Raw genomic sequence first — 18,530 nt, forward strand, 5'->3', positions numbered from 1 at the left:
AAGCATTGTATGGTCTAAAACAAGCTCATAGAGCGTGGTATGAAAGACTTAGTAAGTTTATCTTAAACAAGGGTTTCAAAAAAAGACAAATAAACATTACTCTATTCATTCAATGTCATGACAAAGATATCTTGATAGTCCAAATTTATGTAGATGATATAATCTTTGGATCAACAAATAAATTTCTATGTGATAAATTTGCAAATCTAATGTAAGGGGAATTTGAAAGGAGCATGATGGGTGAATTAAAATACTTCATAGGATTGCAAATAAGATAAAAGGTTGAAGGAATTTATATATCTCAACAAAAATATATAAAAGATCTTAAAAAATTTAGTATTCGAGATTGTAAACTCATAGCCACTCCATGGCTAGTTCATTAAACTTAGACAAAGATGAATTAGGTCAACTGATAGATAATAAGCTCTATAGAGATATGATTGGATCATTACTTTACTTGACAGCTAGTAGACCGGGCATTATGTTTAGTATTTGCCTATGTGTTAGGTTTCAATCCAACCCCAAAAAATCTCATCTCAAGACAGTAAAAAGAATTTTAAGGTATCTAAAAAGATTTTCAAATCTTGAATTATTTTATCTTAAGTCAAATGCCTATTGTGACAATCAGATGCTCAACCTAAGCATGTAAAAAGATACAACACAACATGGAAATGATGACAAGATAAAATTCTATGTTAAATAAATGAACGTGGATATATTCACTAATAAGAAAAAATAAAAAGGTATATTAAGTAGACATAATTGTCACATTAGAGTTTTCGAGGAATCATTTGGTAATTAAATAAAAGACGTGCTAAAATAATTTATTGAACAAGCAAGAAAGCAAAAAGTTCCATTAATAATTTAAACCCCTTTGATTTTTCTTTGTTCAAAAGTGTGTTACACCAGAAAATTGCTGCCAGACAGTGAATGATTATGACAGCAAAGGCCAGATCGCCTTTGCATTGAGCAACAAAACAATAGGTCTAACTAAGCACTTATTTATATACCAATAAGCCATATATAAATAGGCTTGATAAAACTCCTAAAACAACTAAAAATCTTTTAAAACTACTCCTACCTAATACCATTTAAATTCAATTAGAAAATCTAATAAAAATGTCCTAATAAAACTGAAATGCATTTATTTAGATAAGATTAAAAGTTTCTATTCATATAAAATTGGTATCTTTATTTGTTATCTTGTGATCCTAATCTTCATGACTTCATCAGATTTATTGGAGCTTTAAAGTGCGTTAATGAAATTTGTTGCCATAAGATCACTTTACCAAATTATTAGTCAAACAGTGCCAACAAAATATAAAAAAGAAAAAAGACGCTAGATGGATAAAAAGATGTTGTCACTGCCTTCTTAGAATAAAATGTAAAAACATTTACACATTTCCCCACAGTTCTGAGCACACGAGCCAACAACAATAGATACATACAATGGTTACAAGCAAATTATTGTAATTCAGGATTACTGGAGAGGATAAAAGAAAGTCACAGAGGGTAAAAAAAAATTATCTAGTCACCACTACTTGACCGACAACTGCTCAAGTTGAGAAAGTAGATAGATGACAAAACCTTTATCTGGTGCACTTCCATCGAAAATGAACTCTCAAAAAGAAGTGCAGGGAGAAAAACAGCCAATAAAAGATCAGGATCAATTTGTGCCCCTGCACAAGAATGATCGCAGCTAATCACACATATATATATATATATAATGGAACCTAAATCAGAAGCAAAGAATTATGACTTGTTTATATTACTCAAGTAAAATATATATAAATAGACTCACAGATACGAATGCCATCCCCAATCTTCCCAAGTTGATGCTTTGTTCCATATTCTGCATGTGACTTATTTATTAAAAATCTTTAATTATTATGATTTATTACATAATTTGAAATAAATAAAGAGTAACAGAAATTCAGAGGCAACACAAAGGTGTCTAAATCTCCTAACCTGGATTTCTCCAATAACATTGGATTCATGGCATGATTGTTAGACCATACTTAGTGCCCAAGAGTATATCTTTACGTATTTTGTCGACATTTAATTTGAAATAAATTAATAAATGTTGATTTATTAATGTGTATTAATTTTTTGAGTAATTGTTCGATGATTCTAAAGATGTTATAAATTGAGTACTTAAATTGTTAAGTACATGAAGATTCAATTTATAATGTGATCTAAATTTATTGTCCACGTATGATCAGTAAATAAATTACAAACACTTTATTCTGATAAGGTCGTTTTAATTTTACTGAAAATTTATCTTTGACTTTCGCAATAAAATTAAAAATATATTTTAGATATATTGGACTGAACCAAATTGAATTTAATTTGTGAAGATGATCAGGTTAAATTAAATTATATTTAACATATTGTACACAAGACCCTAATCCTGAGTAAATAATGGAATTTGATTATCAACTTGAACTTCTTTGAAGTCTTAATAAGTGAGATTAAAATTATTAGTCAATACTTCAATACTTTGGGAATTAAAGTGAAGTAACAAGGAACATATATTTATAATACGGAATCCGTCACCTATATAAGGTACAATCATTAACTCAATAGATTTTTCAATAGACAATTAAATATGAACTCGGTAATTTGGCGATTCTAGTCAAATTATTATCGTGATGTGATCACGATCAATTGTCGAATCAAAAATGAGACTTGAGGAATTATAAATATTTTGAAAGAGCTCTCTGGACATTTTAACTCAATTTCAAATATTCTAAATGATCAACGAAGGTCATGTATAGGATCATTTTGTTAGAGAATAAAATTATTGATTTTATTACTTCAGTAATTTCAATTGACTTGAGAGTGCAATTTCGTTCTTTTAGTGGAATAGAATAAAATTAATAAATTAATTTTGATCGGTCAAGAGTTAATTGGGCCAAAATTGAATTATTGGAGCTTAATTTAATTGAGTTCAACCAGGTGTCTCTGGTGGTTACAAAATAAGATTTGGATTTAAATTATAAGAATTATAATTTAAAAGGGACTACATTAAAATTATCAAATATTTATTGGACAAATTGCTTAATCATTGATAATACTATAAATTATTACAATGTATCTAAACAGATGTCTTGACCAAATACGTTTCAATCTGCTAAAATTGAAAGATACTGTTAGGTGGATGATATGAGTGATTTTGGGGTAGAAAAAAAGAAGTCTATTGAGACTATACTATTTCAAGCCTTTCCAATAAAAAACTATACTATTTTTGATTGAATAAATTTCTCATATTATTTTGCATTTATGAACATAAGTCTATTGAGACTGAACCACATTAAATTTTTGTAACATCTTTCCTTTCATTTTTGTGTGTGATTTGATCCTAACAAATCTAAACAGCCTTTTCTACTTTATCTTTCCAAAATTTATCTTTCTTTATTTTGACAATATACAAGTTTCACACAAGTACTTCTGGAAGGAAAATATAAGCAATATTTCAAGCTACTAAATTTGTTCTATTGTGGACCCAACACCAACATCAAATAAGTGCAGTGGAGGCGAGAAGTGTCACACTGATACACCTCAAACAAACCCACCATCATTCCTGATTCTGACCCACAATCCCTGAAAGAGTCGGAGAGAGCTGAGCTGGTGATGAAGATGTTCATGTTTTTTAGTTTTATAGATGTACATAGATTGGGCATCCTTCCGGACAAAAGTGTTTGAAGATACTTTTCTTTTTGTTTGTTTGTGTCCGAGTATTTTCATTTCTATGTTTCAATAGTAACAAAACAAAAAGTCCTGGCTTCCATTACAAGAACGCCGGGAACAGAAGCAAAGTAACGGGAAAGACGGCAATATCAAACGGCCCTGAGTAAGTTCAAATTTTAAGCAGAACGTAACAACTGAGACAGAAAAGCAGGCACGAAATGCTCAGAAATCAGTGGCGCGGACCTAAAGAACCGAGGGCGATGCCGAGAGTGAGAAGAGCCACGGTGTATGGTACTCTGGTGCTCCTGAGGAGATGTCGGCACGCAATTCCCAAGACCAAGCTTATTCCTACGAAGATCACAGCATCCGTCGGATTCGAAGTCGAACTCTCCGCCTCTGCCGCGAGCCTCATCGGAAACGGCCCGTCCTCCGCCACCGAAGCCATTCCTTCGCCTCAATCCGTCAATCTCCACCACCAATTCAACCTCAATTCAGTCTATTCACGAAGAAAGAAACACAGTAGCAAACACATGTAATGTACTCCTGTCTATATGGGCACCAAATAAAGTGATTGCGATTTGAACTCGGAGAGAGAGAGAGAGAGCAGTTAAAACAGAAAGAGTTTTCAATAAAATACCAAATCTATATTTGGTGCCAAATTGAAGATGATTGTTTTCTTGGGTTCTTATTCCTTTCTGCCAAATCGGGCTTACATGTTATTCTATTCTTTTCTCTCAAATTTGGTGGATTATATAATGTTAAGTATCCAATAACAATAAAGGTATTAATGGGGAAAAAATCAGACTACTTTTCTCAAAATTAAGTTTATTGTAGATAATATCCGACAACAACTATTAAATTTAAAAATAAATAGAACACTAGAAATTAACGAGGTTCGACCAATTTGACCTACGTCATTGGACATCATCAAAAAATATTTCACTAACTTCAAAGAGATAAATACAAAAAAAGAGAAATAAATATAATTGTGGTATAGAGCCCTTTTTATACAAAATATGCACTTTTCCAACCCACTCAATCAACGATGTGGGATTAGGAGAGCTTCCACCATGACAACAAATCTCTACCTTGATCAGATCTCCCAAATCCCACTCAAATTTCTCAAAATTTTCTTCAAAAAAGTTATCATGAATAGTGTCTTTAAATACGCTTCGTAGCACCAACTTCAAATAATAAGGATATTAATCAAATTCAAACAATGTTAGAACTTAAACGCTATCACAACCTTAGTTATCATATCAGTAGAATTTTCAATGGTTCAGATCTTCTGAATATATATCTCTCATTCTTTCAGAATTTCTTGTACAAAATGATATCTTATATCGATGTTGTAATACCCCAAATCAAAATAAATAATATTTCATATTTCGTGATATTAGAAAAGTCAAGTTCAAAGATCTAGAAGGCAATTTATTAATTTTAAACAACCGAATCAATAGAAGACAGTACCTCGAAACATAAATGTTTAAAGAAAACGATATATCATTGACAAATGTCTTAAGATAAAATTTATGACTACAAAAGAAATCAAATCAAAAACACTTTTTAGTACAAGTATGATTAGGCTTGAAAAATTGAACGATCATAAAAGACTTTCGAAAAGTTAACAAAACTCCGAGAAGACTTTGGTTTTATGCAATGATGAACCCTGAGATGGTTTCAAGATGAAACAAAAGTCTTGTGAGAGTGCAGAGGCAAAATTATACTTATCGAGTAAGTCTTGAGTTATTAATTTTGAGTTTTAAGTATTGTAATGCAAATTAATTTAATATTTGAGGTTTAATGTGTATTTTTTTTATATCATAAGTGTATTATATAATATATATATATATGCGCACGCATGTGTGTGGTGTCCTAGCTTCTGTCAAGCTTCAATAGCCAAGATTTGCTATAAATTGCAAAGCAATTGGCAGCAAGATTTGAGAAAAAAATCTGTAAGAAATCTAGAGTAGGTAAGGTAAGAGATCTGAGATAAGATGTGACAATAAATGTGATGTATAATATATATATATATATATATCTCGTGGAGCTAGTGAGCTGCCTATAAATTGGCAGAGGCTTTGGGAGAAATGGGAGAAGGAAATGAGAACTTAAGGAGAAGAGTGTGAGAAGAGAGAGTGCAGAAAGAGATCTAGGGGCAGCCATGGCCACAAGCAGTGAGCAACGGGTGGCGGCAAAGCAACGGCTAAGGTCGCAGTGGCACGCGGGTGACTGAGGATGGCGCGCGGTGGCGGGCGGCTGGCAGTGGAGCTTGCAAGGGTGGCCGCTGGTGGGATGCTCTTTGCCTAATAGATTTGAAATTAGATTCTGATATTTTCATTTTTGACTAATAATTCTTTTTATGATTTAATTTTTGATGGATTCAAGTACATGCTTAATTATTGTATCATGTAATTTGCATAATTTTTTTAAATTTATGAGCATGATGTGTGTTTTGATGTTAATACGATACATGCAGTATTATAACTTAACTATTGTAATACTTCTTCTTCTTCTTCTCTCTCTTTTTCTCAAATCCTAAAGCGTTGCTTAGTAAGACCACCTCCAATCCATTTTCCTGTCTCAATCCTTATTATATTATAAATAATTTACTCCGTATTTTATTTTACCTAAAAAATTATACCTGCTCTAACCATATTCCCTATTCTCTTTTCTATTTCACTCTCTATTTTATTTATTTATTAATAAATTTTAATTTTATTTATTTTACTTTATTTATAATTTTTACTAATACACAAAATTAATAATTAAATACATAAAATAATCAAATACAAAATTAAATAAACAAAATCAGATACACACATAAATAAAATTAATAATAAAATATATAAAATTAATAATTAAATATATAAATTAATAACTAAATACACAATATCAATTATTTAATACAAAAATAAAATAAAAAAGAGAAGAAAAACAAGAAAAAAAATTACAAAATAATTAAAAAATTAAATAGAAGAAAAAAATCACAAACCCAATGCAAGCCGATAACCCTTCCGCGCAACACCTCCGCCGATTTTCTCGTCAAACCTTTCGGCTTCTACAACTTTCGTTCCTTTCTTCCGCTGTTCAACATGTCTGCAACTTCCGCCAATCGTCACGTCTTTTCCATTCCCCTCTTCTAGCGTTGTGGTGGGGAGAGATGGCGAAGACAAAGGGTCGCTAGTCTTGGCAATGGATTTGAGCTTCGCCAATTTTTTGGCAACGGCGAGCAAAGTTGAAGGGTGTGATTTGGGCTTCGATCACTACTTCTAGCTTAGCGAACGCAAATGGCGACAGCGTTGGAGATGGCCTAATATGGGAAATCAACAAAGTCTCTCCAAAGCTAAAACTCCTCGTATTGCTCTTCTAGTGCATGCAACCCTATTTACCACCTCTGTTATTGTTCTTGGATTAATCATCCTCTATGAACTCGCTGATGGACACCAGGTTCCCAAGTTCTTCTTCAATGGCCAACCATCTGCCTACATTCTATTCAAAGTCTTGGTCTTGCTTGCCTTCTTCGGTGCGTTTAGCTCCATGTCTCAACACAGGCATCCCAAGGTAGAAAGGGTTTGTCGCTACTTTTCCATGATTTCCGGCGATTGGGTTATTACTTATTACTATTTTGGGCCAATAGTTTTTGACGAATTAGCACCGATCAATGATGGTAAAGAAATTAGGGCACAAAAAAGATTGATGCAAAGAGGCCATTTGGGGATCTCTATATTATAAACATTTTTTATTTCTTAGTAATGGGCTTTTGATCTTATCGAGTAAAATACTATCAAATATGTTATGGTGTCTTATAAGTTAGTACAATTAAATATGGTTCAATCCTAATTTTTTATGCCCGTTGTCTACCTTGTAATACTTTGAAATATCGTAAATAATAATCAAAATTTTGGTATTTTAAGATTCTAGAGAATTAGTAGAATTTTAGTGTTTATCGATAAATTTAATAGGGTAAGGTATATTTATTTAGATTGTAATTAAATTTATTTATATTGCATAAAGTATATAGTTTAATCATAGTTAAATTCATTACATGAAGTATATAGTTAATCATAGTTAAAATACCAGAAATTATATTATGTATTAAAATAAGGATTTTTTTTATACTATTGTGTGTATATATGTATATTATATTATATAAAAAAAAGTTAAAAAATCAGCAAAATTGGAGCAGACGCGATGGCCATGCTCTGGTTGCACCTGCAACAAGCAACCAGAGGTGATGGAGGCCTTTAATGCTTCAACGGACATCGGGATGGCTTCTAGGACGCGTGGCGCTTTTGATAGGATAGCTGGCGGCACGTTTTGACTATAAATAGCTACGCTCGAGCAGCCCCTTTGCATCGAAAATTTTACTTCAAAGATCGAGTGTTTAGGGCAGTATTTGAGAGTTTGGTGAGTGGGATTCTAATCCTTGTATCATGGGGTAAGATTTCTAGAGCATTTGGTGGCCAACGGAGCAGTGGAAGCGAGGAAACGAAGCTTCGACGGAAAATCGCGACTTCGTCGGAGCCGAGGTTTCATCAAGCAAATCTAAATATTTTTATTTTTATTTTTATTTTTAATTCTGAAGCTATTTTCGAGATCAGGGGGTCGGGTTTAGAGGGTAGGGAAGCTTTTTTCGAAGCTTGGAGCAACTGGAGGGTCGGCGGCGGCGAAGCATCCACCGGAGAAGATGAACCAGGCACAGGCGCGTGGCTGCACGCGCCAGGGCGTGAGGAGGCGGCGCGCGCTAGGTGAAAAAAAAGAAAGAAAAAGAAAGAAAAGAAAAGAAAAGAAGAAAAAAAATAAAAAGAAATAGGAAAAGTTTTGCAAAAATTTTGGAAAATTTTCAAAAAATCTAGAATTTCGTTTATGTCTTATTTTGTGAAATTTTTTTCGGAAAATGCTAAATTAATTATTTATTTAATTAATTTTATTATTATAGAAATAAGAAAAAAATAGGAATTTAATCTAGAAAATTTCAAGAAAATTCCAGAAGGCTAGAAATGTTATTTTGAGAATATCAGTGAGGAAAAAATTGGGTTAAATGAGGATTTAGATATTTATCATGAATTTTTGAGAAAATAAGACTTAGAAAATAAGGAGAAATTGTGGAAATTGTGAGAAAAATAGTAAATTAATATTCTGGAATAAATTTAATGTTTTAGGAATCCTTGGAGCACGAGCAGTGGGAAATATCTCGCTCGACACGTTTATCGAGGTCGTCACGCTTATCAAGACAGCTTAATTTGTGATAAGTAAGTGTACTGTTACAAGTTTAGTACGATTATAAATGTTTATGTTTAAATCCGATATTCGATAATACTTTCATCATATTGACATGCTCTGATATGTATCCATCACGTAGACTGCACACATGACATGCTATGAAATGCATATGTACACATTGATATCATTGATCACGTGCATTGTGGTCGTAGGGAGTACACGTTGATATCATTGACACGTTTATCGAGATCGTCACGCTTATCAAGATAGCTTAATTTGTGATAAGTAAGTGTACTATTACAAATTTAGTACGATTATAAATGTTTATGTTTAAATCCGATCTTCGAGAATGCTTTCATTATATTGACATACTCTAATATGTATCTATCACGTAGACTGCACACATAACATGCTATGAAATGCATATGTACACGTTGATATTATTGATCACGTGCATCGTGGCTGTAGAGACTACGAACTAGCACCGTTACTGTACCAAGGGTGCCCCCATATACCCCGACTTTGAAAGAGGTGGCCGTAAAAAAATGATAGGTAGCATGAAAGGTGCAATTGACACCTACGATGAGTAAGACATTGCATACACACATGATAAAATATTTTGTACCCTTACTTAGATGGTTTATCATCTAATCTGGGTTTTGCCTATAAAATATTCAACGTTCCAGTCGGGACTTGCAGTGATAGTATGGAAGTCAAAGATGTGTAATGACACGAGTCGTTGAGAAATGAGCGAGTGTACTATGTTATGTTGTAGTATGAATATTTCAAGTATTATGTACGTTTTAAATTATCTTTAGAAGCTTATGTATTGTGAGAATTTTATAACAAGTACTATGTTCGGTTGTTTATGTATAAAATGTTATGATCATGTTCGATTTCAACTTCCGCTTTATAAGATTTTATATCTAGTGTATAAATTATTTCACTGAGCACTAGATAGGTCTAAGAAAATTTCAAGAATGATGTAATTTGAATAAAAAAAATTCAAAATTTTCTAAAACATAACTCGCCTCGAGTATGTGGGGGGTGTTACACACCTACTCTGCAATGTCTTTCTCTGGAAAAAAGTTCACAAAGTAATTTTTTATTCAATTTATGTCCTAACAACAAAAATCTATTGACTACTTGAATTTGATTGTCAAGCAAACTTCCAAAGCATGGCTTGTGCAAGACTTGATCTGATTGCATTATGACAAGGATGTTAATCGTCTTTCTGGTTCTTTCATTAACGTGAAGATGAGATGCTTCTCGCCCACATGTAATTGATGGTAATAAAAAAATAAAAATAAAAAAACTTTAAGAAAGAGGCAGTAGAAGAATAGGACGTTAAAATTCCTAACCAAAAAGAGCCTAAACATGGGGTGAGAACAAATATTTTTCTAGTAGATGAGGAAATTCCTAATTAGGAACCTTAGCAGGAAACATGTCAGAAAATTGAAGAATCTCCTGATGTTTGCCTTAAGAAATACTCAGGACTCGTTTTCTCTTTGCCCATTCATTCTTCTACTTCATACTTCATGTTTCACAAATGATCCTTCCTCTCACTAAACCTGTTGAAGACCCAACTATTGGACCAATTCTCGAGTCCAAGATCCCATTATAATTACCTTTCTGCCATGCACATAGATAAAAATTTGACACTATTTTGTAGGAACAGAATGTTCATGACAGAGATGAACACATTCAAAGTTTTCTTATTCATTGGGTGAATCCCTCTAGGTTGAGCAGACAGATTCAAAAAATTAGAGGAGGTGTTTTCTCCAACAAGGGAAAACTGATGTAAGATAGAGAAATATTTTTTTTGGAAAATATTATTATAGGCATAGAAATAAGAATTAATATTATTTCTTTTATTTTTTTTCTATTTTCTTTCGTTTATCATTTAGTTAATCCATTAGTTATTAAGATTAACTAAAGGATAAACAAAAGATTGTAAAATTTTTTAGTGCTTGGCTTTATCTTAACACAAAATATTTTATGTTTCCATATATATATTTTGAATATAAAAATTTTCCTAAACAATTTGTAAAATATATATTTCACAAATAAATATAAAATTCATATTTGTATGCATTTGAAAGCTCTAGAAGGTTAAGAATCTAGGATGTATCGAGGAATAAAATAACCATCAGTTTAAAGCGACCAAGAGTACACAAAGCAACATTTTTTTTTTTTTTTTTTTTGGCGCTTTGCTAGCTATTATCATTTTTCAAGGCATAAGTTGGAAGTCAACAAAGTGCACACTGCCACTGGAGAGATGGAACGAACTCTTTGACTGGGTCGGTAGTTGGAATGCTCATTAAATTGAAACTGAATTAATTTGGAATGTTTGGTTTAAGGGGATTTAAAGAGAAGTACAAGTTCCTTTTAATGTAATTCATGTGACAGATTAATATATATTCATAATTATAAGATTATTAAGTTTTGAATTTTTTTTTACCTTCTTTTAAGAGTGAACATTTATACATGTTTCTTAGATATATAAGAAACAGAGAGAAATAACAGTCAAAACAAAAAATGATTTTGTAAATAGATATTATGCTTTCATTACCCATATTATATTATCCCTCCTTTTCTGTACACACACACAGAACGAGCAAGAGAGAGTATGAGGTATAATTTTTAGTTATAATTTCAAGATAGTTCCGATTAAATTTGCTATTTTACAATCCAAAACTTCCTTCGTTTTACATGACGGTCAGATATATATACATATATATGTAATAATAATTTACTTAATACTTCTATGGAAATAATAATCTTAAATGTATAAAAATAATTATTAAAATGAGATGTGAAATATACTATTAGTATTAAAATAAAAGCCAATTAATTTCAATAAAGTATACTGTTAAGTTGGGCCACTTTTGTATTGAATGCTCAATTCTGGTTGTTTCAGGAGAAAGCCTTTAATGGATGTCTTATTATTAACTTTCTATATATGTTTTTGATTTAACAAATACAAACATCATTTATATTGTCCCTATTGATACTATAAGGATAAAACACTTGAAGTTTTACATAGAGTATCGAAATTTGAATCAATGCGGCGATTTAGAAGATAAAATTATTATTGGAAGACAGCAATAAGACTGAAAGTTAAGTCCCACATAAACTGTGTTGAATATCCAGTTTTAAGTGTGTATAAACTGTATCTATATCCAGATTTATTCGAGGGTGCATCAGGAGAGAAGCTCACCCGCCGATGAGAATTAGTTAGGCGAAGCTTACACATCCTAAGTGAATAAAAAAAAGAAATCATATCTATATTTTGCAATGGAGGCATAAATAGATAAACATAATCAGGATGTAAAGAAGTCATCTCAAGAAACCTGGTGAAAAGAAAGACTACTTGGTGAGTCAATTCTGACGATCAGTTCATCATTCTCTGCGCCAGAATCATCACTCGAGTCATTGATCCTACGGTTCTCCTCAATGTTCGAGCTTTGATGTTGTCGTGCAGGAATAGGATTAGGATTTTGACTTGTAAAGACTACTTCATGGCGCTTTCTCACTGTGGTTGATCCTTCTGACCTCACAGAAACAAGAGGTTGCCCCTGACTAGTCGGGACTCGTGGATACGATTGGCTATGCAATGAGTTTGCTCGAGTACTTGGGAAGCTTGGGGCACGCCGTTGGCGGACCTAATGAACGAAAAAAATGTAGGTAGTAAGTTCAAAATAGTAGCACAAACTTGAACATATACAAGCATTCAGAATTAACTACCAAAGTTCCCTCGCTTTGCTGTTTTCATCAAGACAGCATAGCGCCCCCCCACCCCACCAACAAACACCACAAAAAAAAAAAAACTCAAAAAAGGAGGAATCAAGTTGCCCCAGAACCCCATGTACAAGTTTTAAGTGGAAAAAATATGCTCTGCTCTTGAGTTTTTAATCCTAGAAGTGTTAACTTTTAAACGTTGAGTAAAGGAAGAGAGAGACTGAATATACCATGCTGCCGAACATGCTTAACTGCATTGCCCGGGTAGACAAGTTGGTTGCTTGTTCACCAGCCTTATTGGGACTTTGCTGATGATATCTTGTCTCGAAGAAATTTTCAGGCCAACTCATAAGGCCGCTATGCTCTTTGCTTAGGGAACTAGTGGGGTGATCAATTACATGCGACAACAATGAAGATGACCTTCTCTGTAGAACTCTGTTGGTTTCAAACGCAGCAATGTCAAATATAATTACTCTGGCTCTTGTCTCCACGTGATACCAGGATCCCTGGTGAGAAAAGCTGCTTTGCTTGGCACCTGCTATCGAGTATGGAAAACAAAAGGATTACAAACCCCCCAATCCCTGTGCGCAGTAAATTTCATTCAAAAGAGTTCATAGTTCAAATAATTTCATAACAATTTTTTAGGCTACTTTTTTAATATAACTCTTTAATTACAAGGAAAAATAAAGACAATCAAAAGAAAATTACAATAACAATTTATTGATGCAAGCAAAAAAGAGCTGCAAACAGCTTACAATTAACAACAAAGCAAGAAATAATCATTTTAATTGTAAATCAAAATAAAGGCCAGCTGCCCAATACAGAATTGGAACAGAAAGACCTAGAACTCATAGAAAAAACAAAAAGCATAGTGCAAAAGAAGTGATTATGGATGCAAAAACAGTCAGAAAACTAAAACCATCAGCTCAACATTTCTGAAAGCCTTTCACATGCATATGTACACGTCGTAGCTTTACTGAGAATAGGCCAAATAGTCTAAGAAAGCTATTTCCCTTGAAGAATCAGGTGGAAAAATTCAATGATATACTGCTAACAGCATTGCAATATAAAACGTCTCCTTTCCAGAAAAGTATATGATCCTCTTTCTGTGAGTTCAGCTGTTGAACCAGGCGACTCAGATTGGATAATATAAATTTCTTCACGGTATCACTTGTATATTGTGCCAAATGAATAGGGAAATGAAAATGAGATAAATATATATATAAAAAAAGGAGGGGTCAGTATTCGTTACAAACAGTAATTTAATATCAGCCCCAGAACAAAAACATCTGAACTATGGTTGTGGCTGAAGCAAGAACAGACTCTTGTGTGATAATTATCCACTGTCAGCTGAACCACAGGCAGGAGAAAACATTACTAATAATTAGAAACTGTAAACCTGTGAGTGAGACCTTAGGAAAGACATCAGATAAATCCTTGCTGCAGAAACAAGAACTAATTCTGCAAACACAACTAACCTCATGGTAAGTGAAAAACAACCAGTCTCAACCTTAATCCTGCTAGGTGGGGTAGGCATGGAAAGTGAAAAACAAAAAAGTTAAAACAGACATACCAAAATGGAGAAGAAAAAAAACATAGTTATAAACAGGTAGTTAATTTCAAAATTTTCATATCCAAAAGCAAACAATCAGAATTACAGTGTCAGGAGAAATAAGAACAAAACCCCACAGGAAACATGTTTAACAGCATGCTGAGTTTCAGATCTTTTAATCCAAAAGAAGATCATTGGAACCCAGCCAGAAGCAGAAACGAGAAGAAATACCTCTACTAATTGAGTCTCAATCACCTGAGGTTTCCGATCCAAGGAAGTTTAGGTCCCCACATGAAGGCAGTAGTGCTGCAGGAGATGTAATCAGTTCCTCTTTGACACCTTGTGTTTTCACAAATCCTTCTAATAGAAAGGCAACAGAATGGTAAGGTACTTCTACAATTTCTCCCCTTATGTGTATAGTCATTATTGACCTTTCTGCAACAAGAGCTCTTAGATCTTGCATGGTCATTTTCTCAAAAATTTGAGGAAGCATGAATTTGGCAAGAATGATAGCACTTTCCTGCCAAAAATTTGAGGAAAAACTTCTAGTTTAGTAGTGCAAACGAAACAAACAAAAGATATAAACAAAAAAAAAAAAAATAGATAAGTGGTATTAGCAAATTCCATGAAACATCTTTCTAGGGGATATGAGAAAACAAACATCACTCTAGATTCCCTTTCCCAGCTCTACAGAAATCAGAAAGCTAAAACAAGAAAACACAAGATATGATAAGTCACATCCTTAACCTGTATTCATAACTTACCGATGCATATACAATTCTAAATCTAATATGATGACCTTGCAAGCTAGACCAAGATGATATACCAAGTTAACACATTTCAAGAGTGCAGTGCAAATAAATGAGGCCAATGTTTCATGGTGATTAAAATGAACCCTGATATGATCAAACCTTCCAGAGAAAATCCTCAACTGCTGGATCAGATCTGAACAATGTGAGTATCTTTTCAGCTTCAATGAAGAAACAGAGTACCACAGAATCAGTGATCATGTCACACATGTACGGCTTGCCAATCAGCACTTCATAGAGGCCCAGAGTACTTCCATGGGTAAATGTTGGATGTAATGAGTGCTTATTTCTTAAGCTCTTACTTTTCCACTGCCAATCAGAATCACGTCACAAATTTAGATTCAGAACTTACAGAGAGAGAAGTTGAAGGCAGTGAAGTTAATTCCTTAGATTCTAATTGATGCCGTTTGTCTAATTACCTTCACTACTCCATTTGAAATGAGCCAAATAACAGTTGGTTTGGTACCCTCTCGATAGAGCGTCACACCTCGTAGTTTCATTATTTCTTTGGTAGACTCTGAAAGTGGCCCACGTATGGCGGAAGGAAGTGCTCCCAACAAAGGATGGGCACTAACTAAATCATTTATCCTTGGAATTTTAACTAAAGGAGGATTCCTTTGGAGCCGTTTCAAGTCAGTCTGTAATACACTAGAATATTGCTCTCAAATGCATTAAAAAAATATCATATACAAAGGGAATGCCATGAAATACTTTTTAACGAACCTGGACAGCATCATGAAGATGAATCATTTCTTTCTCTTCCAACAACCCAACCTTCTCGAGATTTTGGACATACTCACTCAAATGATTAAGCACGCAATATGTTACTTGCCTTGTTTTCACGACACGAAGAACCTGAACATGTTCCCAACATCAAAATTTTCACAACCCTTTCCTTCATTAAGAAATATATCAAACCACAAGCAACATAACATGTTCTAAGGAGACATTCATAAGAGAAGACCTATCTTGGCATGATGCTCTGATAATCAATTCAAAGGAGAACCTAGTATAATTGATGATCATAAACATCTAATGAGGGTGTTTGAGGATGCAAACCTGAGGAAAACTAACACGAACATCTTCCAAGAACTTTCTTGCTTCCTCTCCTTCGACCTCACTTTCATTGATGACCATTGATGCAACTTCACTATCACCTTAAATTGACAAAAACACAATATAACATTTTCTCCATGATTCTCAGCAAAAAAAGAAAAAATGTCTCCATGATGTGCTGAAAGCATTAATTGACGAAGAGATAAAACAAATACAATTTTCATGAAGCTATGCAATGTTATCCATAGGCCTTAGTCAGCTAAAATTTACCATTTACAGGAATTAGTATAACTTTTACTCTTGCCAATTGTAAGAAATTGTTAAAAGGTAAAATAACCTTCCCACTCTCCAATAGCTTATGTTTTTAGATGAGTTGATGTTTTAACAATTTAAGCTTTCTTCCTTTGTGCACTTGGAATACTTATTTTCTTTTGGTCAACATGCAACTCTTAGATGGCAGCGCTGGTTTAGACAACAACAATTCTGAACTGAAGTTAAGTGAATTCAGTTCACCAAAGAGATGCTCTGGCAAAGCTGCCCAAATCCACTACCCCAGCTCCTTCTGTCCCTCCTCCTAAGGGTACCCATCTAGGTTCAGCGATTTTGTTGAACCCAACTTTTTTTAAAATTTTAGAATATATACATATATTATATGTTTTTAGCTTATTTATTTATTTTTAAATTTTTTAGCACATTTTTGAAATATATAATATAATTTATGCAAACACAATATATATTTTTAGACAAATATATATATTTTTAGTTTAGTATTAGATTTTCTAAATATATTTTCGTCAAATAAAATTTATACATAGATATTTATATAGTGTAGGGAAAGAAAGAGAGGGGAGATAACCCAGGGGTAAAATAGTCAATTTACCCTATTTTTAACAACAAGGGTGGTCATTGCCATTTCCAAATGTGAGGGGCACTCTCTATAATTAGGCCAAACCTCAGGGGCAGTCAGTGTAATATACTCTATTTTGAAAGTGCAATTAGTCTATAGAAGATGTTCTCTGTTTTCTATCTAAAAATAAATACTTTTAGTACCTCGGAACTATGAATCACTAGAAAGTGATAAGCAGTGTAACTGATAAAGGGATGATAACCTAAAACACAAAAGATCATAGAACATTCTTACCAATGAAGTCATGCAGTTGCTGCCGAGCGATTCTATGAGCTCGGAGAAATGCAGCACAAATGTAACAAGTAGATTCCAATCTTTCCACTATGAAATATGTAACCAATTTTTGCGGGCAGATGCTTGTCTGAAGAAACTTGTAATGATTTGGGAAATTAACATGAGCTTTTAAACCTTTCCAGTCGCACAAAGGCTCATAAGCTACTGAGTCAATTGCTTCATCCACAGATTGCATCAACATATTTGCAGTAGCTTGTGTGATCCTTCCCTCATCAAGCATTCCCCAGTAAGCAGCTTGAACGCCTAAGATTGAATGTGATGCCTTGAATTATTAATGGAAGTTAATTTCAGAACATAATACACAATAAAATTCAAAATGGATGTTAAAAATCAAATTCATTAACATCTGACAGCATGTTGCTTGTTCTGTTAATCTAAGGTCAGGTTTCAGCAATAGGGATGTATATACTAATTGAAGCAAAGAATAAAAGGATCAATAATTTAGAAGTGTTGGTTAATGACAGAGTCTGAGTTCCAATTATTACAATATGAATAAAAGTAATAAACAACCAAAAAAAAAAAAGCCTTCATTTTTAGGAGAAACCCAGTATCAGTAGAAGAGAAGTTGTCTAAATTTCCTCAATCTCAAACTTCCAGATTGTTGGTCTTTCCAGAATTGGTGTGAACCTCTAAAGACATAAAAGGTGTCCTAAAACTGGTACTAAGTGCCAGGCATTAATTTGGGATCTTTTGGATGAAGAAGGTCACTCTTGGGAGCTGTCACCCTTAGTTTTGATGTTTTGTGCATTAGGGTATTTTATCATTCTACATATGTTTCCTATGGTAACTCTGGTTATGTGTTTAGGTTTTATTTATGGTCTTTTCCTACTTTTATTATTATCAGTTTCAGTTTTTGTTTAGTTTTCCTAATAGAAAAAGGATTCTCCTAACCCTAGTAGGAATAGCATTACTAGAGCCCTATAAATACTAATCCCTCTTATTTAGGAGTGAATAGAATAATTAACAACAATGTTCTCTAAGCATGTTATGCTTTATTTGAATTGTGTGATGCAATTCTAACCCTAGGTGTGATGCTTAGAACCTATTTCTCCCTCTCTTCCCTCATCTTCAGTTTCAGAATATTATTTTCAGAACCTTGCTTCCAGACCTGTTTTCAACCCTCGAAATTCATCTTTTCAGCCTCTTTTACCTCTAAAATTCCCCCCTCCCAACCCATTACATATCTAAACGCTAGCCTTCTCAACAATTTTCCCAAAGCCTTCAGTAGGTATTCTCATAACATCAGATCTGTCTT

The 18,530-nt window shown here is 33.4% G+C and overlaps 2 protein-coding genes across 7 annotated transcripts in view; both read right to left on the minus strand.

Annotated features, from left to right (window-relative positions):
* Positions 1-4,260, minus strand: part of LOC127809954 (sodium/hydrogen exchanger 7-like) — a 42,158-nt gene extending 37,898 nt beyond the window's left edge. The window contains exons 1-3 of the mRNA XM_052349154.1: positions 3,934-4,260; positions 1,802-1,852; positions 1,588-1,679 (exon numbers count right to left, since the gene is read on the minus strand). Of these exons, the coding sequence (XP_052205114.1) occupies positions 1,588-1,679; positions 1,802-1,852; positions 3,934-4,135 (345 nt within the window). The 5' untranslated portion in view covers positions 4,136-4,260. The remainder of the gene's footprint in view (positions 1-1,587; positions 1,680-1,801; positions 1,853-3,933) is intronic.
* LOC127809667 (sodium/hydrogen exchanger 7) overlaps positions 1-18,530 on the minus strand; it is a 156,853-nt gene that overhangs the window by 64,380 nt on the left and 73,943 nt on the right. For 2 of the 6 annotated variants that reach the window (XM_052348649.1, XM_052348652.1), the window contains 8 exons: positions 17,216-17,518; positions 16,078-16,175; positions 15,742-15,873; positions 15,438-15,656; positions 15,121-15,327; positions 14,465-14,729; positions 12,888-13,192; positions 11,991-12,581 (listed from right to left, as the gene is read on the minus strand). In XM_052348649.1, coding sequence (XP_052204609.1) covers positions 12,261-12,581; positions 12,888-13,192; positions 14,465-14,729; positions 15,121-15,327; positions 15,438-15,656; positions 15,742-15,873; positions 16,078-16,175; positions 17,216-17,518 — 1,850 coding nt within the window. In that variant the 3' untranslated portion in view covers positions 11,991-12,260. Of the gene's footprint in view, positions 1-11,990; positions 12,582-12,887; positions 13,193-14,440; positions 14,730-15,120; positions 15,328-15,437; positions 15,657-15,741; positions 15,874-16,077; positions 16,176-17,215; positions 17,538-18,530 lie in introns of those variants that run through there. The other 4 variants (XM_052348651.1, XM_052348653.1, XM_052348650.1 and 1 more) reach the window with 4 other exon arrangements.

The sequence above is a fragment of the Diospyros lotus genome, chromosome 9, assembly GCF_014633365.1.
Source record: "Diospyros lotus cultivar Yz01 chromosome 9, ASM1463336v1, whole genome shotgun sequence".
Taxonomy (NCBI): Eukaryota; Viridiplantae; Streptophyta; class Magnoliopsida; order Ericales; family Ebenaceae; genus Diospyros; species Diospyros lotus.